The 27614-nt window shown below is 41.8% G+C and overlaps 1 protein-coding gene across 3 annotated transcripts; it reads left to right on the top strand.

The window, feature by feature from the left end:
• Positions 1-8613: 8613 nt before the first annotated feature.
• Positions 8614-26936, top strand: TPD52 (tumor protein D52). Of its 3 annotated transcripts, XM_009272382.2 has the most exons (8): positions 8614-8785; positions 14760-14875; positions 16554-16702; positions 17592-17693; positions 18729-18755; positions 22662-22703; positions 24111-24159; positions 25479-26936. In XM_009272382.2, exons 1-8 carry the CDS (start codon positions 8614-8616, stop codon positions 25593-25595), a joined length of 774 nt encoding a protein of 257 aa, XP_009270657.2. In that variant the 3' UTR covers positions 25596-26936. The 3 variants fall into 3 exon arrangements, with proteins under 3 accessions (XP_009270657.2, XP_009270656.1, XP_009270655.2); XM_009272380.2 differs by lacking the exon at positions 18729-18755 and having other exon boundaries at positions 8662-8785; XM_009272381.2 differs by lacking the exons at positions 18729-18755; positions 22662-22703.
• Positions 26937-27614: the final 678 nt, after the last annotated feature.

The raw sequence follows: 27614 nt of genomic DNA on the forward strand, positions 1-27614 counted from the left end.
GGGTGGGGAGAGGGGGGGGGGGGGGGGAAGTAAGGTATCCAAACAACTTGGCAAAAGGTGGTCTGCCGGGCTTCTATATGAAGGCTGCCACCGAGCAGTGCATGTACGTGTAACGAGAAGTCTAAATGATGCTTCCATTAAGTCCCATCAAACCTTCACCGTGGCAACCTCACTGCAGACATCTGAACACTACCTGCATTTAGAAAAATGGGTGGGATCTCAGGAGTGCGCAGCCAGCTAGCTGTTTCCTTTGTTAGTGTTAGGGATGTCTGGAGTGGAATTATGTCAAGAGGAGAAGGCTGTTTTGACAAGATGGAGCTTTCCATACTTTGTTGTATTCTGATGGTAAACTTAGCAGTGCTTCTAACAGATTTCACTCCAGTTGGTGTTATGTATGCATCCTTTGTGGGACCCCCCCTGCAGATTACTGTGCTCTGACTATTTCTGGGTGACTTGTACGACAATGCTAAAAATTACGATGTCCCGAGCACAGAAGTGACTCTTCCAGTGCCTTTGAAGGGCAAGCTAACATCTCTAGCTGAACCGACACGTGTTTGGAAGCTTTTGTGCCAGCTTTTGTCCGGACTGAGGAGCTTTGCTAGGAGAACCTGAGAGCAAGCATTAGGGAAAGTTGCTGGAGGAATAAAGGAAGCTGCACTGGAGTGGGTGAAGAATAAATTGAGGAGTCGGAGAAGCGAATTCAAAGACTTAACTTCAGCCGAGTTTCCCTCGGCTCTGTTTAATCGATAGATTAAAGGGTAAGAGGAGGAGAGGCTCCTGCTATAAGGTAGCTTTAGCATAGTGACACTGATAGCTAAGTTGTCTACTTCAAGCTTTTCTTTGTATACAAGAGTGAACTCTTCCTGCTGCAGAGGCATACATTCACTTCCCTCCTCGGGGAAGGGGGGTCAGGGAGAAGTGGATGGCTTTCTAAAACATATTTGCCAAGAGCTTCTTCTGTGTTAAAGGTCTGGGATCACGTGTCAGGCCCAAGAACTTGCTTACTTGTTCATCTTGTGAGCAAAATGTAGGTCAGTCCCTTGTATGCAAATACAGGACTTTTTTTCCCAGAATCTGGCCCAACTGGACTGGTCAGCTACCTTTCTCCTGCAGACTCCTAAGTGAAATCAAAATAGTCTCTACTACTGTAAATGCTCTTACCTTGCTTGTCAGCTGTCATAATACTCCTGTACACTGGGGAGATGTGTGGAAGTGCCAAGTCCCCTATGAAGTCTCTGTCCATACCTCAGTTTAGAAAGTATGGGAGAAAATTGAACTTTATTGTGTCATCAGGTATGTATTTGCAAATCTAATTCACAAGATGAAGGCCTGGCCACAAACCTCACCTGGGGCAGGGCACCAGGACTCCTCGTGTTCCCAGTCTCTTCAGGGTTGCAGACCTTGGTGGATCTGGGTGATCAGCCTGTGAGTTTCTACAGCTGTTGTTTTAATCACAGAATGGCTGAGGTGGGAAGGGACCTCTGTAGGTCATTTGGTCCAACCCTGCTGCTCAAGGAGGGCCACCTAGAGCTGGTTGCCCAGGACCATGTCCAGACGGCTTCTGAATATCTCCAAGGATGGATTTTGTGAAGTACTTATCCTAAGCCCCATTGCTTGCATCACATTGCTTGCTGCTTGGTTGCTTATGTACTTCTGTACTCTGTACTTCTGTCCTTGATAGTAAATGGTGCAAATTCTGTGCTACACCAAATCCAGGCATGAACTTGGTAATTACATGATAGGAACTAGTATGTACCTCAAGCATTGAAGAGTGTTTGCTGGTATTGTTAAGACTACAGATGGTGGTTTTTCTGGTGATTATCCTTTCAGATATCACAGTACATGATTCAGCCTAACGTAATCAGATCTGCTTTGTTCTTAAAACTTCAGCATCGTTTTCATGGTGGGACCTGATATTGTGGAGTGGAAATGGTGGGCTTTTCTGCAACTGCTTTTCAGAAATGGAAGCTCTGGGGTGCAGTGTTGAAAGAGGGAGATTTGCTTTAAGAGTGCAAAAGAGCAGACTTGTCTTCTGAGGGAGGCTGGGAGTCGCTCCAATCAAACTCCCTCAAGTAAAGCTTTTAATTAGATTGCAAGGTTACATACTAAAACTTTGTTTAAAACAATCCTGTTATGCACTACAGCCTTTTCTTCCTAATCTTTTCCAACTGTCACCTGGCTGCAGCTCAGCACTATTTCTCCAGTGTTTTTGACAGGTTCAATCTCTTACCAGGGATTGGAGTCTCTAGAGAATGGCAGCATAACTGGGATGAGCGGCTGAAGTCAAATAACTAAATACATTCCTCTAAAATCTACCTGACAGTGTTTTGACTCTGTTAATCTTGCTTGGAAATGTTCCTCTATATTTGCAGAGCTTGGCCTGACTTCTCCAAAGTCGATGCAATGCCTTACCTGATCACTGGTTCTGGGGTGCTGGCTGCTGCGTCCTTTGGCCTGGACTCTTCCCATAGGTTGGGAACGCTTTTCACCTGTTACTGCTGGAGCTGACAAACATGACTGCTTTGACCACTGTTTGAGACACAAAACTTTGCTATAAGTCAGGGATTTCTGCCTAACGAAAATCTTAAGTGATGGAGCAGATGTCTTCAAAAGGTAGCGGAGACCCTGTGCAAATAGAGAGACTTCTGTCTGATATGAATGGGTTAAGAGTCTTACTGTGGTATCAGCTTGTCTAGCAGCAAAATACGCCGGAGCGTGGATCTACTCCCTCACAAGATCTCAGGAAATTAGTCTGAGTTTATAATTGGATTGGGAGGAGGAAAGAACAGAACTACTGCCTTTGCTAAGGCATGCATCAGCTGTCTGAAATGCTGTGGGCCGAGACTTTGGTTTAAGAAAAGAGCAATACTAGCAACCCCGTAATCCTTAATTGTAACACTCAGAAGTGTTTGTGTTGCAGGGTGATAAATCTTGGGAGAATACTAATCATTCTAAGAGGGTTTTGTTTGTTGGTGTTTTTTGGTTTTTTTTTGTTTGGGTTTTCTTGATATGAGTAAGTGAAGGCGTCATTTAGTCTTAAGAAAATGCTGGAGAAGATATTTCTATACAGAGAACCATACTGGACAATGCTGTTGCATCAGGGAGAGTAGTCCAGAGAAAGCATGTGGGAGGAGGCTGAAGTAATGAGATTAATATGGTGGTGTTGAGTTGGACTCTGCTAGAAGACAGCAAATGCCTAAACCCTTAAGCCACAGTCTGCTGACCATTACTAACAGGGCTGCAGAAGCCTGTACGCATACTGTTCAGCAACTGCTATAGCTGTGCAGCTCCATTCATGTCATGCACAAATCTCGGGGGCTGAAAGAGGTTATCTGCTCTTAAAGGGAGGGGAGAGACCACACGTGGAAATAGGAGCACGAATGTATTAATTTAAGGCTTGCTTGTGTTTGGGCTTCTGTCCTATTGCTTCATGGCATCTTTTTCTCTTAATGCAGTTTTAAGGCCTTGGATCAGGTGCTGAAAGGCTTTACTTGTCTGTAAACTGGTAAGACTTTGAAGATCAAATTGATGCTACAGAACCTAGATTGGCTTAAGATGCTTAAGTAGCTTTATAGCTCTTAAAATGGCTTATGCCCTATAAAACTCAGTTGAAATGGGGAGAGGAGCCTGACTGTTGCTGCCTGATTGGGATCTACGTGGGAAGGATGGGGGTGGGGGAAGACCTGGCTGGAAGTCTTTACCCCAGCCACAGTTAGTGGAAGGTCTCCAGTCAGTCTTGCCTGTTAGCAGACTGCAGAAGATGCAAATTCAAACCAGGTATAGGCTGATCAGGCAGTTGAATCTTATCAATCTTGAAATAAGAGATTGGATCTTTTTGCTGTGCCCCCAAAACAGCAAGTGCCTCTTTCCCCTCTTTGACAACAAACTCTTCCCCTCATCTTCCCCTATCCTCTTTTGCTTGCTGAATTAAGTGCTGGAATCATGGTAGGCTTGCCAAAAGTATGGGCTGTGGTGCATAAATTTGGCATCTCTGTGCTTAAACAGGACACAAACGCAGGACATCCAAGATGGTGAAGGTGCCTATGTAGCAGCAGAACTCTAATTTGATTAGGCACAGATCCTGTGGATTGGTTATTTAGGTAGCTTTATCCAAAGTATTGTTTGGATCTTGTCCTAGGGTAGTCTCTGCATTCCTCCAATCCCGAGGCATTAGTTGGTAGCTTTTCCATTTTGAATTTAACTCTGTATGAAACACTACTGAATACATAGCTTAGTTTCTTCAAAGCCCAGAGATATGGTATTCAGTCGTACTTGAGCTGGGTTTGGTTTCTTTAGGGAAAGAGGGCTATAACTTTTGCATGTATAAACAAACTATTGTTCTGCTAGACCTGAATGTGGGAAAAGCAGCTTCTCTGCAAGACTACCATAACACCTTATCCTTGCTTAGCTACCGACAAGGTAGAAGTGCTTTAATACTATATTGCCTTACTTAAATTGCTGCTTGAGCCTTGGGCTAAGGTGGAAGCTGCACGCCTGGGTAGCAGGTGGTATCTGAAGAAAGAATGATGTCTGAGACTAGGCAGGCAAATCTCTGGTTAACAGTGTTTGCTCAAACTTAACAGCTTTTCTAGCTGTGCAGGAAGTTCCCTCCCTTATGATTCATGACGTGCACAATCTGTGCTGACTGTTAATGCTAAGTAGTTACCTGGGAAAGCTTTAAGCACACTCTAACCTTAACAGAGGAGATTACAACATGATTAATGGTAGGAGTTGTGATGGTAATGCTTTGCTGAGGCTTGCCGAGTCTTCCTGAGCCACGTTGACAAGTTCAACTGAATGTCACAGTAATTGGTTCAAGCATCCTTGACAGAAGTTGTCTACCTTCATGCTAGTCTCTCAAACACTGGCTTCTAAAATGGCATAGATGACTTAAGTACCAACCTCTTAGTTATCCTGAGTTGTTAAGGGCAAATGAGTACTCATTCTGGAACAGCAAAATCTTCAGTTTTAATCTCTTGCGTAGTGAGCAAAACCCCACTGCTACTTGTCTCTGGAGCAGGTGCGTCATGTCCTTAGGCTTCAAGATCTCTTCAGGTACTGGCTTGCAGCTGATACCTGCAGTTACAACCAAGGTACACCTGTAACAATTGAATTTGCTATGCAGGGCAAAGAACAAAGATACTCGAGCATGCACAATAACTAGTCTAAGCCACATAACAGAAGTCTAAACTTAAGCTCAGCTCTAAAATGTATGTCTTGCACTGGGAAGGCAGGGTACATCTAGCAGGGTGTGGCTCTAGAGCCTCAGTTCCACCTCGAGCCAGCTGCATGTGCTCTGAATTACCGTGAGGAAGAGGAAGGCCATGCAGGGGGATATTTTGGTCATGAGAGGGCCCTTTAGAAAGGCCTTATAATGAGCCTGTTTTCATAGTGTAGAGAAATCTTGATTCCTGCTAAACTCGTCAAAAAGCTTCACACTGCAGAGCAAAACCTTTTTTTTTTTTTTTTTTTTTTTTCCGTGTGGCTGCTGTCTGTCATCCCCATCCTGCTTTGTTTTCTTGGGGCCATCACTTTAATTTGGAAAGTCCCTTGGAGAGAAATTCATTCCTCCTCCAAGTGCACCACACCAACAGCTAGCAAGGCCTATCTTCTTCAGACTGCCTTTAGGCAGTATAGTGGGAGTGCTGCCTTGCTCGCCCTGAATCTCTGGGTGTGCTAAGGAGCTACTGGGGAAGAAGCGGATAAATGGATTGTTGTGGCTGGCAGGGGAGTACTTGTCTTCCCTGAAGCGGATGAGTTAGGGATGACAGGTAGCCCAGAAGTTGTCTTACAGCAGGTTTGGAAGGATGGACTGCTGTCCTTTCTCCTTACAGCCGGATTGGCTTGTACTTCAGGGTGAGGACCATCAAACTTCCCTAGGTGATGAGGAAGAAGCTTGTTCAGTGACACAGCTTCCTTCATCGCCAGGTAGGATTTGTAGCTGAGAATGAGTGAGGAGTGACGCTCCCATAAACTCCTGCAGGTAAGAGAGCAGGAGGCCAATGTGTTTAGGCGGCTTGTTTGGGAGCTGCTATAGCAACCCAGCTGTATGGCTGCTATAAGCTAGATTAATCTGACCAAAGAGGGTGGTTTGAAGTAAGGAGTGCTTGCATGGTCCCTCTCTTGGCAATGATCTTAGGACTGTAATATTTCTAAAAACTAAAGAATTGTCTCGGTTGACTTCTGGACTCATGCTCAGGCTATGCATAAGCCAGGGCAAAAGCAGAATTCAGCCTCTCATGTGGAGGGTCAGATTTGTAATTCAGCAAATCTTCCCTGTAAGCCAAAGGTATGCTCTAGCGGTGGGCAATGTCCTGTACTTGTCTCTCTGACTACATTGAAGATGTGTTGGAGAGTTTGGCCCATACACACTTCTGTCTGTAGCGGTGACAGGCCAGGTCAGCGGTCTTAGACTGGCAATCCAGATGTCTCTAGGGACATGAAACCAACTTTTGCACAATAAAGATGCAGGAAGAGTACGAGATTTGAGTGGATGGTATGGAGTAAAACTGAACGCAGGGAGTTTCCTGTATATGAGGAGAATGTAAGTGTTGACTCCAGTAAATGCCCTTGGCCAGGAAATGGGATTCCTGATTGTTAGCAGGGATGAACAGATCTTCATAAGGGGTTCTTTTTCCTGTAATAGCTACTTTCAGTTGTCGTAGTTTGCTAGCATTGACTGGTGTTACATTGAATGATTCTCCAGGGCTGGGAAAAAGCCCTGGGGGGTAGCCTCACCTTCACCCTCTCTTTCTGTGTCGGGAGAGCGATGGTAGAAAACACCCAGCTCTTCCAGTGTACTACATCTGGTAACTTGTCATTTTGCCTAATCCAGTTAGTACAACTACTGCCTGAGCCTTTTGTACAGAAGGCAGTCCCTGTCTGCTGAGCTCATTACACGAGGGAAGGCTGCAAAGCAGAATCGGTAGCTATTCATATTAGCGTGCTTGGTTAATAGAGAGTATATTACTACTGCAGCTGTGTTACAGTTCTCTGCTGCCTCTGGATGGTTTAACTAGAATCTGTGACCAAAGCTTTGACCTTTGTCAGGTGAACTTTGCAGTATTTCTGGCAGATGCCACAGCCAGATGTCAGAAATGCAGAGGGGCATTATATTTTCTTCTTTTCAGTGGGTTCGGAAAATAGCAGAGACCTGTGTTTCAGGCTCCAGCACTCTCATTGTTATGAACCTGCAGGTAGTCTGCACCAGAAGCCAATGTGGGTCTGCAGCCTAAAGGAACTGCTCTTTACTTAGCTGGAGGGTCTGTTCCTGTGCCTGCTGACTGCAGTGGAAATGGGAAGTTAAAACTTCAGAAGTGGTACGCTTCCTTCTCGTATCCCCAGGGAATACATTGCCCAGGCTTGACTTGGGTATGCTGCAAGGCTCCTTCACTTCTATGGCTTTGAGCAGAGGGTGGTGTAATATCTCTGATCAGCTCTGTCTTAAAACATCACTCTTACGGTGGAGGAAAAGATTAACTTACATTTGATTATGCTCCTCTGTGTGCAGGCTGCAGTGAAGAGCCCAGGTGAAGGTGTGGGGTTGGGAGGAAATTGTTGCTCAGCTGTGAAGGTGATCTACACTGCTAGTCAGCTTGTTTTTTCAGTGAAAGAAGCTGACCTTGGAAGGAAGAAAAAAAAAAATGTAGTGAAGCACTGCAAAACTGGGCTGAGTGCCTCTTTTAGGTAAGAAGCACTTCTGCTTCTCTGGGCTAAACCTTATACCCCCAGCATGAAGTCAGATGGCTTATGTAAGTTGATCTTTCTTTATGGTATACGTGTCAAAACATAAGTACATTTCATCAGGACAATGCATTCCAGTGTTACCAGTTCCTGGTATAACTGGCTCTCTAAATGACACTGGCTGAAGCACGAAGGACATAGGGCAGTGCACTTCAATAATCGTTTTTAAAAAACAAAACAAACCCCAAAACGCCTCATACCCAGATATGTTTAGCCTCATGGGCAAAAATCATAATGCACAATAGCACATTCATTAAAAAAACCTAGGTGGTGGTTATAGCATAGCCTTCAGAGATGAGTGCTGCTTTCTCCTATACTGAGCTCACACTACAGTGTGATACCTGGGCAGCAGGGACTGTGTTCTGGCTGCTGGTTATTACAGTGGTGGAAGCAGCTGGAGAAATAGTTATGCACGTAGAATTTTCCATTAATCAGAGGAAAAAGTCCTACACAGATGGTATATAGGATAGATTACGGCTAGTAATCCTTTTGTGTCCTAGAAGATTAAGGATATCCTGGTGTAGCTGCAGTCAGCTGACCTTTTTTTATTTAAATGATTGAAAATTCTTGATGCAATTCTGCAGAGGACCAAGGCTCTTCCAGAAGCCATGAATGGTGCGCTGTGAATGTTTGTTAAAGGAACGGTCTGTTAAGTCCAGCCCTGGTTATAAATTTACAGGAACTTAACTTCGTGCCATGTAAACAGCAGCAGCTACGAGATGGCTAAGAAATCACTTGCTAGATGGCTCTATCAAATCTAACTGAGGTGTAAGAGCGCTGAATTTTATGAGGAGGTACAGTGAGTGTCATGTGAAGAAACAGAGGGTTTCTGAATCCTGCTGTCCGGGTTGCCCCAGAAAGTGAAGATGAATGCTTTGGTGGAAGAAGAGGACGGCTGCACACTCTGAATTTTCTGGCATGGATCTGTATGATGATTACAAATCACCCTTCGATTTCAATGCTGGAGTGAACAGAAACTATCTTTACCTGTCGCCTAGCATAAACCTTTCTCCACCTGGATCACCTACACTGGCAAAGTCTGGTAACTTCCTTCTCTTTCAAAACCTCTGCATGGAAAGCTTAGTGATTAATATCTGTAAAAAGGAACTTATCAAATTAAGAATCAATAAAATTTGGCTGAAATGCAGGTATAAATGAAGGTAAAAGTTGACCTGCTGTTAACTGTGGTAGTTTATTAGCTTTGGTGTGTCATTTAGGTAATATCTCACGTACTATGCATTTACCAGCTTTACCTTATTTGTTATTTCTTAATTCAGTAGAAAGGCAGTTTGAGGGAAAACAAAGTGAGCAAAAAACCTAGGAACAAAAGGGTAGCTTCTGCAAGATTGGAGTAATTGGCCTAGTTTGATTATTAGCTTTTTTTTTTGGGGGAGGTAGGAATTGCATACTCAGTATGACTTCAGAGCTCTGGATAGTCCATCATCTCTTACCTTAGTACAGAAGGCTCTTGCCTTAGTACTGAAAATACCACCAATTAATGAAAATGCCCCCTAAAACCTTTACTTTGTTCCACCTAGCATTTAAAATGCTGTAAATCTTACACCTGCAGATACTAACTGTACTTGTGCTCCCCTGAGGAAGTGGCTGTTGCGTGCTGTGCTGCAGTGGCATCCGTCTAGTGCTTAACCCTACTACTTTCTAGCTGGTGAACTGTTGTACAGAACACCTGCAGCCGTGCCTCCCAACACATCCTAGTCTGGTTTTATCACCTTTCCTTTCCATTCTGTGCTGCCGGACGTGATCTTCCAGAGTAATTAAAAATATAGAAATCTTAGCCCTCCTTCAGGTGTGACAAAGCAAAGTTACAAAGGTGCTCACTTTTTTTTGATGGGCTCATTCTTTAAAATCTTAAAGAAATGTGCATCCCTTGAGGCACCTCTGTGTGAACTAAAACCCCTCTGTGAACTTGATGAGCTAGAGGCCTCTGGGGAACAGTGGTCAGCTTTCACTTCTGCAATTACTACATGTCCCACCTCTTCTAAAGGGGGGGGAGCAGTCCTTTGTATTTGGTGGTGATGCATCACCATAAGCACCAACCTTTGCTGGGCTTTTTTTCCTTTTTCATTCACTTTGAATGAATATATGATTAGTGTTTGGGAGAAGCCCAAGAACTTTCTCTGCCAAGTTGAAGAAATATGTCTTGCTTCGGCTTTTTCACTGAGATAAATGGGAAGCACTTAAATTTTATTTTTCTTATATATTGCAAAATAAATATCCTCTGTAGCACTGTACATTACTCAAATGTTGGAGTGATCTTATAATCTTGTAACAGCTTGTTCTCCTGAATTCTAACAAGTGCCTTTTTTCTTCAGCTTTGCCAACTGTATAGTGATAGCCAAAATGCTCATTCTGAGTGTCTGACACAGAATATGTTTGTCTAAAGATAAAGCTTTGTGAAGGCTAACCTTCCCTCCCTCCCCCAAAGGCTGCTCATCTGAAATGACCAGTACTTCCTTAAACTGCTAATGTTTGCTGCTAATCTCTGAATTCAGGCCAGAAAGAGGTAGAAACTTCTGGTCAAAATAGAACACAAACTTGGATTGAAACCAACCAAAGCAAACCCCAAACCAGAAAACCTGAGTGTAAATTGAATGACTCTAATGCTTTGCCTACCCCGGCAGAGTAATAGGGACTTAAATGCTGTTTCCCTGAACGTGATCTGTGGAGTCCTAATCAACTAACTTGTTCATGTCTTTATTTGGTTCATTAAGTAGATCTAATAAACTGCTGGGATAAGAAGTTAATCTTAGAAATACAGATACCTAAAAACTGATGTTAAAACTAGGTAAGTTTTCCCAATACTAGATAAGTCTTCCCAATTTTTTTCCCCAATAGAATTTTTACTCTGTTTAAGAGTTTGAGATGTGAAATGCTCAGCTAAGCTCAGTTATAGCAATCGGAGTACTAAACAGCTGAATTTTAAGTCCTTTGCAACTCTAAAGATGCAAGAGAACTAACAAAAGGTAACAAGTTGGAACCCAATAACAACAGTTCTGCTGGTGAACAGAGAAGACCACAAGTGAGAAATGCTCTCTTAATAACAGATTGAGCTGAAGTATTTCCATCTGTTGGCTGACTGCTATTTCCCTGGTTTCTTGCCTCGCACTCCACAAAAATATCTAAGGTGGGCTGTGCACCTGTTGTTGCAAAGCTTGCTCAAAGCCAGGATCTTACTGTCTGTCAACCCTAGTTTATGGGGTATATTTGGGTTGTAGCCACACTATTGTGGAGGTCTGTGGGTTATCATCTGTGTAGACAACTGCCTCTTGGACAGGCTGCCCAGCACGGCCTTCCCATAGTACAGATGAACCCTCTGTCCTGCAAGTATTGAAGTGAACTGAGGAATGGGAGCAAAGCGAGCAGAGTGGTGAACAGTAACAGGGGATGAGAGGGGAGGTGCCAGAAGAAGGACTGATGGGAAGGTGTTTGCATACTTTAAATGGAGCTAACGAAAAAGTAACAAATGGGAGGGGGGCAGAAGGCAAGGAGAGGAAAGGAAGGCATGGTTAGATGTACAGGGTGAGGTATAGACTACTGAGTAGCAGTGACTTCCTGTCTTCCTAAAAGATCTAGAAATGGGAAGGGAGGAGAGATCATTCCCTTGCTTCTTAGCATTGTGTCTTAAGTTCAATGTAGGCAACAAGCAGCACAAACTCCCTTAAAACACTGGTTTTCCAAAGAGAAGGTACATTTCCAAAACAGAAGCTATTGCTGCGGGAGACAATCCAGCACGTTTTCCTACTGCTGGATTCACTTGATCTATTTTTGGTGAGATAATCCAGATGACTCTTCATAACTAGATTGAAGAGACTTTTGGCTGGATGTGCTAATGCTCTTGGAGTCAGCGTGGTCTTTGGTACTTGCAAACTTTCTGAAATGGCTTTTGCAACAGCAAGCTCTGTAGTCCCTGAAGGGCCTGCAGACGGAGAACAAGGTCAGGAGTCGGAGGCCAATGTACTAGGGGTCATAGAGTGTCAGGGGAAAATGCAGTTTAAATTTAGTTTTCCTTCGGTATTGGCATATGTAATTAATAGGATAAATAGCAATTTGATAAAAAGGTATGGTGTTCTTAACCATTTGATGTTAAGAAAAGGAAATACGTTGATGTATAAAACAAAAATTATCTGATTGTAAGACATGAGCCGTAATCTTTTTTTTTTTTTGGTGCTGTAGTGCTGTGCTTTGGTTTGGGCATTAGACTCGAACTTTTTTCCTGCCCCAGATTTCTGCCAGAAAATAGTGTATAGGGAAACCTGTAGGATCTCCATTATGTTTGTGTAGAAGACAGATGCAAATCTCTGGGGAAAACATGGTATAGATTTCATAAATAAATGCAGAATGGGATTTCAGTTGCTTTCTGTATGCTTCCTTCTCAGTGTACTCTGTGGTAACTTACCATTTACAAATGTTCTGCCCATGTAGCAGGGTGCTTCTAGAGGACAAGTGTTCTGGACACAAATACAGGCAGAAAACATACTGTTTTGGAAAGAATTTGTGGAATTGAGCTTTACCTGAGTTCAGTAACTTGATTAAGAACAAGGCCTCTTCTTAGGCTTGACAGCTGCTAGGAGCATGTTTCATAGAATACCTACAACTAGTTACAGACTTGCAGAATCTTTTTTTCCCCTGACTTTTCAGTTAATTGTGATGTAGCTATTCGACATCAAGCCTCACCACAAAATCATAGTGGTGGTCTCATTGCACATTAATGAGTTTTTGGATTCCCAGACCAAATGGTAGTATGGAGTGCCATCAGAAGCTGCTGAAATGAGGATGGAGTTTTATCTAGTTAATTACTATAGTGACTAGTAAGGGAACATTACTTAATGTCCTCAACTTGACTGAATTATATATATATGTGTATATATATACACATACACACACACACACTCTTACCCTCTCTCCTTAACAAACAAACAATCCTGTTTTTTTTTCTTCTATTTTAGATTTTTATTTCATTTCTTTTTTACTATCTATAAAGCTATTTTACCTCTTGGATAGAGAATGAGTTCTGGGAATCTACAACCATTCCAGCATGCAGTCTCTCTGCAAACTGGTCTCTTTGCAAATTAGGACAGGATTCCTTAATTCTGGCAAACGGTATGTTTGAATGTCAGCTACAAAGATGCAAAATGGGAAATCTTTTGCTGGAAAATCTGTTTGTTGCATTAAAAGGTGTTTGAAGTGATCTTACTGCAAGCACTAAGGACTAAGAATAAATGAATCTTTAAAGTGAGTGCATCGTAGCAATACAAATAATATCGTTCTCCTGCCTTTCCCTGAAGCTGTGAAGGCAAAAGTTATAGAATAGAATCATAGAATCATTAAGGTTGGAAAAGACCTCTAAGATCGAGTCCAACCATCTACCCAACACCACCATGCCCACTAAACCATGTCCCTAAGCACCTCATCTACACATCTTTTAAATACCTCCAGGGATGGGGACTCAACCACTTCCCTGGGCAGCCTCTTCCAATGTTTAACCACTCTTTCAGTAAAGACATTTTTCCTCCCGTCCAATCTAAACCTCCCCTGGCACAACTTGAGGGCATTTCCTCTCATCCTATTGCTAGTTACTTGGGAGAAGAGACCAACACCCACCTCGCTACAACCTCCTCTCAGGTAGTTGCAGAGAGCGATGAGGTCTCCCCTCAGCCTCCTTTTCTCCAGGCTAAACAGTCCCAGTTCCCTCAGCCGCTCCTCATAAGACTTGTTCTCCAGACCCTTCACCAGCTTCGTTGCCCTTCTCTGGACACGCTCCAGCACCTCAACGTCCTTCTTGTAGTGAGGGGCCCAAAACTGAACACAGTATTCGTGGTGCGGCCTCACCAGGGCCGAGTACAGGGGCACGATCACTTCCCTACTCCTGCTGGCCACACTAGTTCTGATACAGGCCAGGATGCCATTGGCCTTCTTGGCCGCCTGGGCACACTGCTGGCTCATGTTCAGCCGGCTGTCAACCAGCACTCCCAGGTCCTTTTCCGCCAGGCAGCTTTCCAGCCACTCTTCCCCAAGCCTGTAGCGCTGCATGGGGTTGTTGTGGCCGAAGTGCAGGACCCGGCACTTGGCCTTGTTGAACCTCATACAGTTGGCCTGGGCCCATCGATCCAGCCTGTCCAGGTCCCTCTGCAGAGCCTTCCTACCCTCGAGTTGAGGAAGACTGTAGGGATGTTTGGGATTCATACAGAGGAATTTGGCAGAGTTTTGGTTTCTGGATTGGAAGGGGAAGAGGCAGCAGTGTGAGTGGATGCACATCCTCATCAGTCCCTTCTAAGCACTCCACTACTTTGTTTGGAGTGATGGCTTTTTGTTCCTAAGCTCCTTCTCCGGGCTTCTCATCTGTCTTAATGTCCAGGCGCAAAACAGCAGCTTACTTCTAGTTCCACAATATCTGTGACTTTCTAGCCACAGTGGTTCCAGTTCTAGGGACAGAGAGGTTGAGCAGGGTATGGGGGAAGAGTTCGTACTTCCAGTGTAACCCTTTTCTCTGCTGTTGCTGAGCTTGCTTGTTGCTGTGACCACTCCTAGTGTGCTGAGAATAGGCATTTTTTTAATCTGATCCAGAGAGCAGGGAGGGAGGGAGGCTCTGCATTGGTCTTGAGCTCCTCCAGCGCTTCTAGAGTTTCTGTGCCTCTTGAGTGAGAGCAGAGAGCGCATGGACTCCTGGGCAGAGGTTGTATAGGAACCACTGGTTGGGATGTAGCATTCTGCGCCTTGGTTTCTATCATAGTAGTGGGATGCGTTGTTCTCAACATGTTTCCAGTCTCCTATTATAGCAGCAGTTGCAATTACTGAGCTTTAATACAACTTGATAGAACGAAACAGCCAGTAAAATGCCTCTGGTTTCCTGTATGCCACAGGACTCGGGGAGTGTGACTTTGGTGTTCTCTCATCAGTTTTCTTTGTGCACTGGCACAAAAGGGCTGTATATTAACGTTAGCTGCTATCTGGCAGACATGTGATGATCTGACTTTTAATGGTTTATTCACCTCAAGGGCTGCTGAGAAGTGACTCTATACCTGAGGTTGGAGAGGATGCTGCTGCTACAGTTGGTATGGCAGAAACACTCTCAGAAGAAGAACAGGATGAGCTAAGAAAAGAGCTTGTTAAGGTAAATCTCTTGCAAATAGCTCTTAAACTGGTTTTGAGAATGAAAATCTGGGATAATGCTGTCTTTGAACATACAGTTCATGCTTTGCATATTTATTCTGTGAGTGTCTAAAGCCGGGTACGGCACTCCTGTGTATTGCGGGGAGGGAAAGGAAAGGTGTCAAGGAGAAAAGAACAGCCAGTTCTAGCTATTGGGAATTAAGCTAGAAGTGCTGAGTGTACAGATCTTAAACCAAGATGCATAAATGCCTAACCCTTTTTTTCCTCAAGCGAGAAGGGGGTAAATAAGCTGTCAAAGAGAACATGGTTGGAAGCCAAAACCAAGTATTGTCTCAACTGGTGTGGAGTAACTAAAGCTGTTGTTTTCATGAAGGATGCTTCATAGTAATATCCATGTAGACACTGTTTTGCTAATGTCTAACCATGTAACTATTCTTGTCCATAGTTCATGTAGCAGAAATTTTTTTAAGACTGAGTTAAAGTAGCACTCTTCGAAGGACAGTCAAATATTCAAGCCTGATACATGCATTTCAAAAGTCGTCAAAGTCAAGCTTTATTGAGTTGCTGGTCTTTTTTCTTTTGTAGCTCTATGTGACTTTAGGACCCTAATAAAAGACACTAACTTAAGTGTAAGGTTGGCAAATGAAGGTTAGCTGTGAAATAAGCACATTTAATGCAGTCTTGGTTTTTGTTAGTCCTGAGTATTATTTCATGCCAAACCAATCAGCTGAAGATGGTGAGGGATATCTGGTCCTGCTAGGGTACATCACGCTGGACTTCAGACAGGTATCCAAAACAAAGGTGCATTGAAGATCTTGGCATTTCCTCAAAGGAGCTTAAATGAATGGGCAGCCTTGATACTCTAAAGTAGGGTGGTCCAGTCTGGATGAGGAGGTAGGGTTGGATATATACCTTTGCCTTTGTACATATGGCCTTAGTGCCTCTGTCACATCTGTATTAGCCCACAGAATGGCATCGTAAAACTGTTTGACATCTCTGATTGTGATCTGGTAATGCTTCTGTGGGAGGCTTAAGTGACCATTTGTGTAAAGAAGGAAGTATACAAACAATACAGTTTCCTAGTTGCTGAACAGGTGCTGTGTTTTTGTTGTGGTTTTTTGGTTTGATTTTTTTTTTAAACTGCTCAGTCTGCCACCATTTCCACTCCCTCTCTGGGGAAGGCACTCCTGTGGCTGGATCCAGCCTGCAGTTGCTGGCTTAAGCCACAAAAGAACCTTTCTGTTCAAGCAAGGAGACAAAACTTGTGTATGGATCAGACATGCTCTGAACTTCGTGATACTGGTCATACATTGGTATCTCTTCTGACATGGAAGGAGAATTCAGGCTTGGCGATTGTCCCAGGTTTGACTAATCTTCAAGCTTCACATAGGCTAATGTTGTCTAAAGGTAATGATTCCTAACTATACAGTCTTCTAGTTACCAACTTCCTTGTGCATATTCCAGTAACAGAGCTAGCTGCAGGTAGATTACTTTCTCACTAGCTCTTGTTGTAGACTATGCTGGATTTCCCTTTTAGTGTTTAGAAACAACTATGAGGCAATGTTAAAAACCTGTTAGCCCTCCCGTTACTGATGCCTAGTAGATGTTTTAATAAATACATAGTTAATGGCTGGGTATATCACTTGTTAACTTACCTCTCATCAACTCTGCTGCCACAGGTGGAAGAGGAAATTCAGACGCTCTCACAAGTGCTAGCTGCCAAAGAGAAGCATCTAGCAGAAATCAAGAGAAAGCTGGGAATTAACTCATTACAGGAACTAAGGCAGAACATTACCAAAAGCTGGCAAGATGTTACATCAACCACAGCGTATGTACCAGTTCACGATGATTGTCTCAGCTGTTGAGGTGAAAACTGTGTAGTTCTTGTGTCATGTCTAAACCCTCTGTTCTTGTGAAATGAGATGAGTGTAGATAACGCAAAGTTAAGTTGCACTAAAACTTACCTGGATAAATCGTCATAGATTTCTTTAAAGAATGCCACTATTAGCCATATCATCTCATGCAAAATAAGAATGATTGACCATAATATGGGTGATTCTAATACACTTTTTGTCTGACAGATCTGAGATACCATTACTGAGATACCAAGGTGTCCTAAGTCCAACAGAATACCCTTCTTTTCCAGCCTGAAAAATTGTTGTAAACTGAGCTCATGCAGGAAGAGTGCGAAGTCATAGTTAACATTCTTGCCAAACACAGCTGTTAGCTTAAGGTCTAGAGTGAACTGCCTTCTGCAATTAATGACTACACAGAATGTAAGAGGATGTACCTCAAACTTTTTATGGTGAAGTTTACTGACAAAACCATTCAGTACAAGATTTGAGATGCTTGGCACAAAAAATAGACCTCTGTTCTTTTTCAGTGTGTGTGCATGGTGGTGTTTCCTTGGGGTTTTTTGGTTTTGTTTGGTTGGGGTTTTTTAAAAATTTTTTTTAAAGTCCTACAATAGCAGATAGCATCTGTTCTGCAGGTGGGGTAGTAGGTGCATGTTGGTGAACCTGATGGGAAGTCTGAGGTGGCAGAGATGCTGTAGCCAGAAGGGACTGCAGTGGGTCAAAATAATCTCTTTAGGTAGCTTGTTCATTTGACCCCAAAGTTGAAGTATATCTCTGGGTTTGATACAAATTTACATACACGAAAAGGTTCCTTATGTGTTCTATTAAAATAACTACAGACTTAATTTTGTTTGAACACAGATACAAGAAAACATCAGAAACCCTGTCTCAGGCTGGACAGAAGGCTTCTGCTGCTTTTTCATCTGTTGGTTCAGTCATAACCAAGAAGTTTGAAGATGTCAGGTAGGTTTCTTTAGCTTTTCCCAAGTAGTTGCATTTTTGATTTAAGCAGGTAATCACTGAAAGAAATTTATGCTGTTAACGTACCTAGCACTTCTAAAAGTTAATGTGTCAAGAACCCTCAGCATCTGTTTTAGGAGAGCTGAGCGACTTGCTGCAAAATCTGCTTGTATGTCCTCACTAATGCAGAAGAGTTCTGTGGTGTGTGTTTTATATATGCAAGAGAAGTAATGTATGCTATTACCTCCACTGCTGCTCTTATTTTTCTGGTAGGATTGCAGGTGGCAGTGTCTCTGCCTGCCTCTGTGTGATGCACATAGCATCGTCATTTCTGTTCTCTGACTTTCTCAGCTTGTGGAATACTACATTTAAACAACTAATGTCTTTAACTGTTTGTGGTTTGGTTTGGTAGTTGGGTTTTTTTCGTTTTTTTTTTTTTGTCTTGTGTGTGTGACAGAACTTGTGTGTGGACTCCTTTCAGGTGTGTTTTATTTCTTTGTAAGCTGTTCTACCTCATAGCAGTGGCTTGATTTTATTACCTTTTTAATAGCCTATTGGCACTTTTTAATTCTTAAATATTGGCATACAACATACTTTGACTTTGTGTCAAATGACACAGACCTTCATGCAAATTAGGTAAGTTTGGTGGTCATTTTTAGCGCTATTGTGAGCTGTATGCAAAACTCTTCCTGGATGCAATCCAGTCATATGCTTAGCTTACAATTCTTTGATTATATAATTTTTACTAGTGGAATATGTTCAACTATTCATCTCTGCTTGTAATCTGTTGTGAATAATGGATCAAACTTATTTTTCAATTATTGGACAAACAAAAATTCATACATTCTAACAGAATATTGCTGCCTTGGAAAGCAGTATAATAAAATCAGCCCTCTGTTTTAAAGTGCTGCCATTAACCTCTTTCTTGCTTTTTGAAGTCTAGTGAGAAAACACTTTGAGGTGCAGCAGTTACATATTTTTCTTCAGATTTATCAGAACTTCCTTTCTCTCTTTAATGCTTACTCTGGCATTGTGCAGACTACAGGCATTTTCACATTCCTTTAGGTAAGGTGGGCACAAGAATTGTTTCTGAAACTAAGCATGTAGTCAGACTGTCTCCATTAAAATCTTTAAATAAGTTTTGTCTGTAGAAGGTATTTTTTTTTTTCTCCAGTGTTAGTTAATGTAAAACTGAAGCTCTTTTAATGTCAGGGAAGATGTTTCTTCATGTTCACCTGGTAACTATCCCAGAACATTAACTCTTCAGAATACATAATAATCAATTAATCTCTCTTCCTTGTAAGAAAGGAATCTGTTAAAATGATTCTGCAAGTTTTTTTGTAAAGAGACAGAATATGGTTTTGAGGTCAATGGCATGCAGAATTTCTCCTTCTCTTTGTCTGTACAGTGTTTGTGCCTTGACAGAGTAGAAATTTCCCCTTTTTTGTGTCTATTACAATGGCTGTTTAGCATTGTGACTCTAATCAAATCACTAGAGTCTAAATGTAAAATAGTTTATGCATTCTCTGTTCATCGTTTGTCCGGTGAAACAGTCCTTGTCTTTGAGTTGATTACTTTAGCAGCTCCAGACACTGAGTATTGCAGTTATCGTGTCTGCATTGCTTTTTATCTGCCTAGTCTAAGCAAATACTCAATGTTAAGTTTTCAGTTGTTAAAATTCCTGTGTAGCAACTTCTGTCTGTTGCCTCTCATCCCATCTATGCACACCTCTGAGTCTGGCTTCATCTTTTCTGTACTCTCCCAATTAAGTAGCTAAAGACAGCAGTAGGATCTCTATAAAGTTGTAGGGATCTGGCTCCTAGAATACTAACTAGGAGCTATAGCCTCAGGGGCAGTGCCTGGGAGGAGATGGGCAGCGGCACAGCATGCTATCAGAACTCAGATTCTGAAGTGAGCTCAGTTTGCTCAAGTATAAGAATAGCAAGCCTGTCTGAAATACCTCCCCTTTAGCCTCAGTGAGACAAAGGAAGCCTGGAAGATGTCTCTATACCTTTTGGATGCAGAGCTCTGCTACTCACTTAACAGGGTTCACCTTTCTTCCTTAAGGCTATGGTGTTCCCTTACTAGTATTAGACTATTGCATTTGACAAAGACAAGCACAGACTCATAGCTCTCTTCTGGCTTCAGGAATTTAGTACCTTAGAAGAAGAGTGTGCTAATTACTCAAGTTAGTGGCTACGTGGGTCTTGAGTACTCTCTATCAGGAACTGGGCCACTGGGAGGGAATGTAACAGGGCCAGAGGAGTCCACACTGTTGGTGTGCTTCTCAGGGAGAATCATGGCAATGGAAATTCAAGGTATAGTTACAAATTCAGGAGCAGCTGGGTTTAAAAAAAAAAAAAGTGGGAAGAATTAGTGCTGTTCAATATCTTAGTTGCACTTAAACAGAAGATTAAAAACCTTTTGAGTTTTTTGCTTTCATGAGGACTAAGTTCATCAGGGATTCAACCAGTGAATTCAGGTCCCAGGGTTATGTGACTACTCAAGTGGTGTCTACTTTTAAGACTGCACAAGTCTGAACTTTAGAAAGTTTTAGATGCCCAAGTTCTTTCCTGGAAATGAGAATTGATGGGCCTGATACTTACTTGAACAAATAATGAATATGCATTGCTTTGCTTTTCTTGTACTGTTTTTGCTTAGGGACTTCTCAGCTGTAATGGCATGATTTCTTCTGTGTTGGACTATTTCCACATGTTCCATGCAGCAAACATCACATGCAGGTCTTCATTCTTGCACAGCAAAGTGATTTTGGAGGGAGTTATGAATGGGAATAAGGCAGCTGGTGGAGCTGTAAACTTGGAAAGTACTGAAATAGAAAGGAAGAGAGAGGACTGGTAGTGCGAAGTCAGTGCATCATTGCTTCCTTTTCGTGTTTGTTTCTTCTGCTTTTTGTTATTCTGAAAATGAACTCTGTTCCTTCTTAGGTTTCTCTTAATACCTTTATTCTCCTTTATAAGAACGTCTTGAACTTTTGATGAGCTAGCCATCCTTGTGTAGGCAACATCAGTATTATGTGCAAAACAGCAGTAGTACCAGGATGTAGCTCTGGGCAAACTTCCTGAGCAATCATGATTTTGCACTTAGCTCCTCTTCCACTGCATCCATATTATGGAGCAGAAGTCCTCATCTTTGCCCTGTTCTGAGATTGCGGAATAACTTTCTTTGCTTGCTTTGGAAATCTGATATGATCATGGACTCATGGATCATCATATATCAGCTGGAAACCTAACTATTAACAAAAGCAAATAACTAGTGCTTATGCACTCTTAAGCCCAAGTTTTCCAGGCAGGGACTCTGGCATACCTCCTTGTGCATTTTTGAAATGTGAGGCAATGTAGTAGCTATAAAAATAATCGTGTAAAGGATAAGAAAGCTTTTAATGCAGTACAAAATACATGGAAAGCTGGAGGGCAACTTATTGTGCCTTTTTTGGTTTTATTTTTTTTTTAAAGGTAGGGTTTGCTTGTGAGCATTGTAAAAAGGGCTTCTCTTCTTCAAACTTGATGGTCTAGTTGAGTGAGTGCTTTGATGTGGCATTCTGTCATTTGTGAAAAGAAATACAAGTTCTCTTCTTTGTAAAGCTTTTCAAGGCTTAATCGTGCTTCTTTGCAGTACTTGAAGAACAGGTGATTTGATGTTAAAAAAAATTAACTGCGCTTATCTAATCCAGTTCTCTTGCAAACCAGATCATTCTGTGATAAAACTATATACCATCTTATGGTGACGTTTTACAAAATGGATACTGAGTATATGTAAGTGTATTGTACGACAGCAAGTAAATCCTTCAGGAATATACGAATAGTTTCTTCCATTAAATGACCTCTATGAGATTAAACTAAACTTCCCTAGACACTTGTTAAAAGATCTGCAATGCACCGTAGGTTGTTGCTTTTCAGTGTGAGCAGGTCTACAGATTGTAAATATATATGGGGAAAAGAAGGTAACTTTCACCCTCTTTAGCCTTAAACTTCTTGCAGAGAGGTACTTCTTGCAGCGTGAGGGTAAGTGGCTGAGCACGACTGGACAAAGAGAACTAGTTAGTATCAGCCTAGTTCTGTACTAAAACTTGGCAGATAGCAAGATCAGAACTTGTAGTAATCCACATCACAGAGCGAGGAATATAAATTACATTCCAGAAGACAATCAGCTTCTGTGTGCTCTGGAAAAGCTTGTGGAAGCCAAACCATCCGTGAAGATGAAACACAGCAGAAATGGGGTTGGGGAAAGGGATGAAACATGGCCACACATTATTGATGTGTGTCAGGACAGCATCATTTGGGAGCTTCTTAACCTATATCCAGTCACCTTCTAGGAGTAGGTGTGTGTTGTCACTAAACAGTAACTGTATAGCAACACTGGCAGGTTACAGAAATCCTCCATGAATTTTGGAACAGGGTTTAGTCTAGGACTTTCTCCCTGCCCCCAGCATAAACCTGACCTTGAATATAGATTGATGTGACTGCTCTCGCTAGATAACCTATATTGACGAGTGGATAATTTGTATTGATGAGTATGGAAATCTTACACTGAATTGAAATGGAAGCCTTCTGAATGTAGGAATAATTTTTTCAGTAGGAAGATTAATTGATTGATAAGACTTTAGTGTTCGCTTTCTACTTGATATCGTCAAAACTGTAAATGCAGCATGTCTCTCATTGCTTGAGAAACTTAACGAGTAGACAGCCTGTTGCAGCTAAGCAGAATATGTATGAACAAGCATGGCACTTGAATCTTTCTAAAAGGAAAAAAGTTGTTGCAGCTTTTGCTCTGTGTTGTGTGTATGTGCATGGCTAAGCAATTTAAAAAAGCAAAACCAAGCAGTTACTATATAAGACTGTTTGGCTATTTACCAAAGATCGTATCCAGAAGTCAGCTCTCCAAACCCATTTCTTCTCAGTCTATCATTTAAACTAACTTCTTGCTTTCTTTTTTCTTAATGCTGGCATTTAGTATACGCTCCATACAACATTCAATTAGCATGCCTATTATGAGGTAATGTATGCATAATCCAGCTGTTGGGTTTATTTATTTTCATGTGTGGAATCAAGTCAAATTGAACTTAAGTCAACTAACATAGATTGAAAACAAAACTAAAAACCCCACCCAATTTTGTAATGGATTTCCTGTACTAAAATATAGGATAAACTTTGTTTTATTCTGCTTAATGGTGGTGGTTATTTCACATCTAGAATGTGACCAAGTGCACTTTCCTGCTGTTTGGACAACCATAACAACTTTTCCCTGCCTGTTAGAAATGTAATGCTACTAAATGATTCCAAGTTTAAAAGGCAATAGCTTGGCATCTGTTTTAGAACAATGAAAGTGTGTAAAAAATACTGTGGTTTCACAAAAAGTCTCTTGCTGACTTGGAGTGCTTGCCTTTTTCTCCCCTTGCTCCATCTCCTGAGCAAGGAGATGTGTCCCTCCATCTCCTGAGAGAGTCTGGTTTGGTATATATATGTCACTGTGTGCTTTCCCAAATGAAAGAGTGCTGCTAAGTGTGGGTGACCTACACAATTACCAAGCAAAGGGGGAAGGGAAGTTTAACACCTCTTTTGGAAAAAAAACCTCCTGTCTTTCATCTTTATATAGTAATTTTTTTTGAGTCTGCTACGAATCCTTAGTCCTGGTCCACTGAAGGCAAGCTTTTTCCATCCTGCATAAAGGCAGAAAAGGTGTACAAGCTATTGCACAAATTTGCAAATGGCACTGACAACTAGTCGGAGCATTAAAGCCACTCTTCTGACCCTAATAAATAATATACTGGCCCTCAGCATTGAAAATCCCAAGCTCTCCTGCTCTTCATATGCAGAACTTATCATTTGTAATCACAGCTGTCTCCAGCACTTAAAAGGCAAGGGGGAGTCTCCTTTGAATTTAACATGTAAGCAGAAAATGCCACTGCGAACCATGTTTTGTTAATTGAACACGTAGCCTATTAAATTAAACCAGTTTTCCTATAGCAAGTGAAAAAACTCTGATGACAAGCTTTCTTCAGCAATAATGTACTAGGCTAACCAGAAATGATGACTAAGCTTTTCTGAACAAATCCTTTAAGCCAGAAACCTGTTTGAAATCACTGGGAATAATAACCTAAACCTAAAATACTTGCTAGTTCTCCCTTCCATGTTGTGATGAAAGATCTTATCGCTGAGCCTGGCAATGCTTAGTTGCCAAAGATACAAATGAACTGCAACTTGAGTGTGTTTGAATTTTAGTTTTGTAGTACTGGGGGAGATCCAGATCTAAACTATTTTCAGGCTACCCTTAAAACAAGGAAAGAGCCCCAAACAAAACTCATGTTGACATTGGAAAAAGCAACTGTCTGCTTGTTTTCTGATATTTATAGACTAACCAGATAGGTTTTTAATTCTGTGGTTCCTTGTTTTATTTTCCTAGAAATTCTCCTACTTTCAAATCCTTTGAGGAAAAAGTTGAAAACTTAAAGGTAAGCATTACTAAAACGCCTTGGTGATTGTGGAGCTGTGGATCAAAACTCATGTTGACGTTGGAAAAAGCAACTGTCTGCTTGTTTTCTGATATTTATAGACTAACCAGATAGGTTTTTAATTCTGTGGTTCCTTGTTTTATTTTCCTAGAAATTCTCCTACTTTCAAATCCTTTGAGGAAAAAGTTGAAAACTTAAAGGTAAGCATTACTAAAACGCCTTGGTGATTGTGGAGCTGTGGATGCAGAGAAAAGACTAAGTGGACTCTGGGTAGCCTGTTTTTTAGTTTTCGATAAACTGTTGAAGGTGCTTAGATGACATCTTTTTAAGTACTGTGGAAATGGTTTCTTTGCCTAATGGTTTGAGAATAAAAAATGGGCTTCCTGCACCTCTTACAGGAGGATGCCTTTAACTAGAAGGACTAACAGCTAGCTAACCTGCACAAACAGCTAGTATAACATACCTGGTATTAGGTATCCAAAATGCTCTAGGCTTTTATTTCCATGCCTTCCTAAGGACTAGTTTCTTACACAGGAGCATAGCTTGGGATGTTTCTCTTATTTCTGGCATAAAATATGCAAGGTCTTTGTCCCTTAATTTAAATTTACTCACAAAAGCCTCAAGTGCTAGAAACAACCATTAATAGCTTCTCCAGGTAAAAAATCACTTTAAAAATAACGAATACATGTAACTGGAACCAGATTTGACTGTTCTCGTGGGCACACTGGGTTGGATGAGAAGCATGCAAAAGTGATAGCATGGGGAACTAGGCATTCCCTTGCAAACTAACTGGCGTTAACACTCCTGCCCTCCCACAGGGTATGTACTGTAGAGGGAAATGAAAAGGCAAACACATTACCTGGAGAAAGTAAGATAGTTGCTGTGCTCCACTGAAGATCTCCAGAACTGCTGCTGAGACTGAAAACTGTTCAAGGTTCTTTCTTGAGCAATACAGAAGCGAGTTTTAACTCTGAATCTGTCAAAGCTTAAGTGGCTTGAAAGGCTGCAGACCTGTATCCATTTTTACCTGAGGGTGTGTCAACCTTCAGACTCCCTGGAATCGGGGCTGCTGCATGCTTTGTGTATCTCAAAGTCAAAGGGAGACTGCTATGTTAATCTGCTGCTGGTGATTGTTTTCTGCATGACACTTAACGACTTGTCTTTGGAGTATTGTAGAGGTAGCTCAGTCCTGGAAAAGCTGCTCTGCTGAAAAGAGATATTAACCTTTTTCATGCAGAGGTACTGCGTTTTATCCAGTTAACCATGTTTGGCATGCAAAATAACTGCAATTTTATGTTGAGGTTCTGTCTGTGTTCTAGTCTAAAGTTGGAGGAAGCAAACCTGCCGGGGGAGACTTCGGAGAAGTTCTCAACTCTGCTGCCAATGCCAGTGCCACAGAAACTATTGCAGAACAGACACAGGAGGAGACCCACTGAGATTCCTGCCTCTGTCCTGCTACCCACTGCCAGATGCTGCAAGCAAAAACTAAGCACACTTGTAACATTCTTTGCGCTCTTTCCACCAGATGTGCTTTTATTTAGCACGTAGTTGTTTTACCAGATTAACTGATACCAAGCTTGTTTGTGGGTTCAAAATATTTTTGAAACTAAAATACATTGATTGGGGTTTTGTGTGGGTAGGGGAATTTTTATGCCTTTCAAGCATTTAAAGGACTTATCTGTAATTTGAAGGCAACCTTTAAAATATAGCAATGAAAAAAAACCCTCTTTTGAGAAATTAATTATACTGTACATATACTGTGGATACATAATTTCTTTTGAATCTGTAACTACCGCTTAACTTAATCATTATGAATCCACTGCTGCTGCCAAACTGAAGCTTGTTACTTCACTCCCTTGTGATTATTTCGGTTAAGTGTTGCCTGCACGGGACAGACTAGGAGGATCACTCCCAGCTAAAGAAAGGACTTCTGCTTCAACAGGCTTTAAACAAGTTATTCATAGCAGGATTACACATGGGTAGGAACGTACTGTCTTACGAGTGTGTTCCTCATACAACAGAGGCGGATAGGGTAATACATAACATTGAAAACTTACTGATTTTTGTGGATTATCCACCTAGGAAACTTCTGACCATCGCAAATGGAAGCAAAATGCTTAGTAGTGCTGGTTTGGTTCAGTTACAGTGACATTTTCAGTCTTGTTTTTTGTACATTATGTTAATGTGGTAAGATACACCCTTCTGAACTTTTGATCAGTCGTGAATAGATTAATCTTAATTCACACATGGTGGTGTCACATTTACACTAACAAAGCATGGACTGTAAGAATAAGCCTGAGCACAAAAGTGGTTCTTTTTTGGGCATCAAGAGAATTGCTGTCAAATGCTAACGTTGTTTCCCTTGTAGGCTGACCATCAAAGACGTCTGCTACACTGTCTTATTTTTCTTATGTGTTAAAGGCTTGTACCACTCGCAGCCCTATTCCTGTTTAAGATCCCAGAAGTCTATTTCGAGAGGTGCACAGTGTCATACTGCAGCACAGCTCTTACAAGATGTTCTCCTATGCGTTGCTTTATCTGATGTACTCTTCAAATTTCTCATATTTTGTATGTTTCTGGCACATGGTGTCATACGGTTAGAACTTTTGGCAAGTATTTTATCACTGTGCTTAGAACTGGAAACAAGTTTTGAAACATTTGTGTGAAATCCATGAAACTTCAACCACTACAGGTGTTTGGAGGAAAAAAAAAGTTGGCTCCTGACAACCTTGTTAGCATGTCCAATGTAGTATATATGCTTAATTACATGTGAGAAGCTTAATAAAAATCTGTATGTGAGGAATGTATTGTCCCGGGAATATGGAGGATTGTATAAATAAGTAAGAAATTTTTATTTCTAATTGAAACACTTCTTTAAATTCGGTTTCAAAGTCGTGCCGATACCTTCTACTGTACTAGGAGGAATCTGCACCGATGAGCTTGAGAAGGCTAGGCCCAGGCTGACTTCTAGTGGCTTACATAAAATTACTGTCCCGATTACATTGGGAAGTTTAGAAAATGGGTTGAGAGATACTCTCAGCCTCTGACAGCTACACCTTAACAAAGGAATGGGGATTGGAATGACACGGCGAGGGTGGCACTCTTCCTCTATAGGGTCAATACTATGTAGGGCAGGTCCTTCTGGAACATAATCCTTCTTGTATGGGTTCTTTTTTTATTTATCTAACTGATGAACAGAAGGGTTATCTCGCCCAGACTTGGGCTTTCTGGGTTACGAAGGAAGAGAATTTTTTTCCTAAGGCCACGCGGCTGCATTGCTGGGTCTGCACGCGTTACACTCGGCTTTGCAGCTGCAGCCTCGCATAAGCTTCCGCTGCACCTTCCTCTGCCTGCACCCTCCCCTCGAGTGCACGTAGCCTGAGGGCGGCTGTCGCAATTTAAGTTTTACTTCCAGCGGCGCGCGTCCGTGTGGCAGCCGGCACCCGTCTCCCGTC

Source organism: Aptenodytes forsteri, unplaced genomic scaffold (genome assembly GCF_000699145.1).
Source record: "Aptenodytes forsteri isolate BGI_AS27 unplaced genomic scaffold, ASM69914v1 Scaffold206, whole genome shotgun sequence".
Taxonomy (NCBI): domain Eukaryota; kingdom Metazoa; phylum Chordata; class Aves; order Sphenisciformes; family Spheniscidae; genus Aptenodytes; species Aptenodytes forsteri.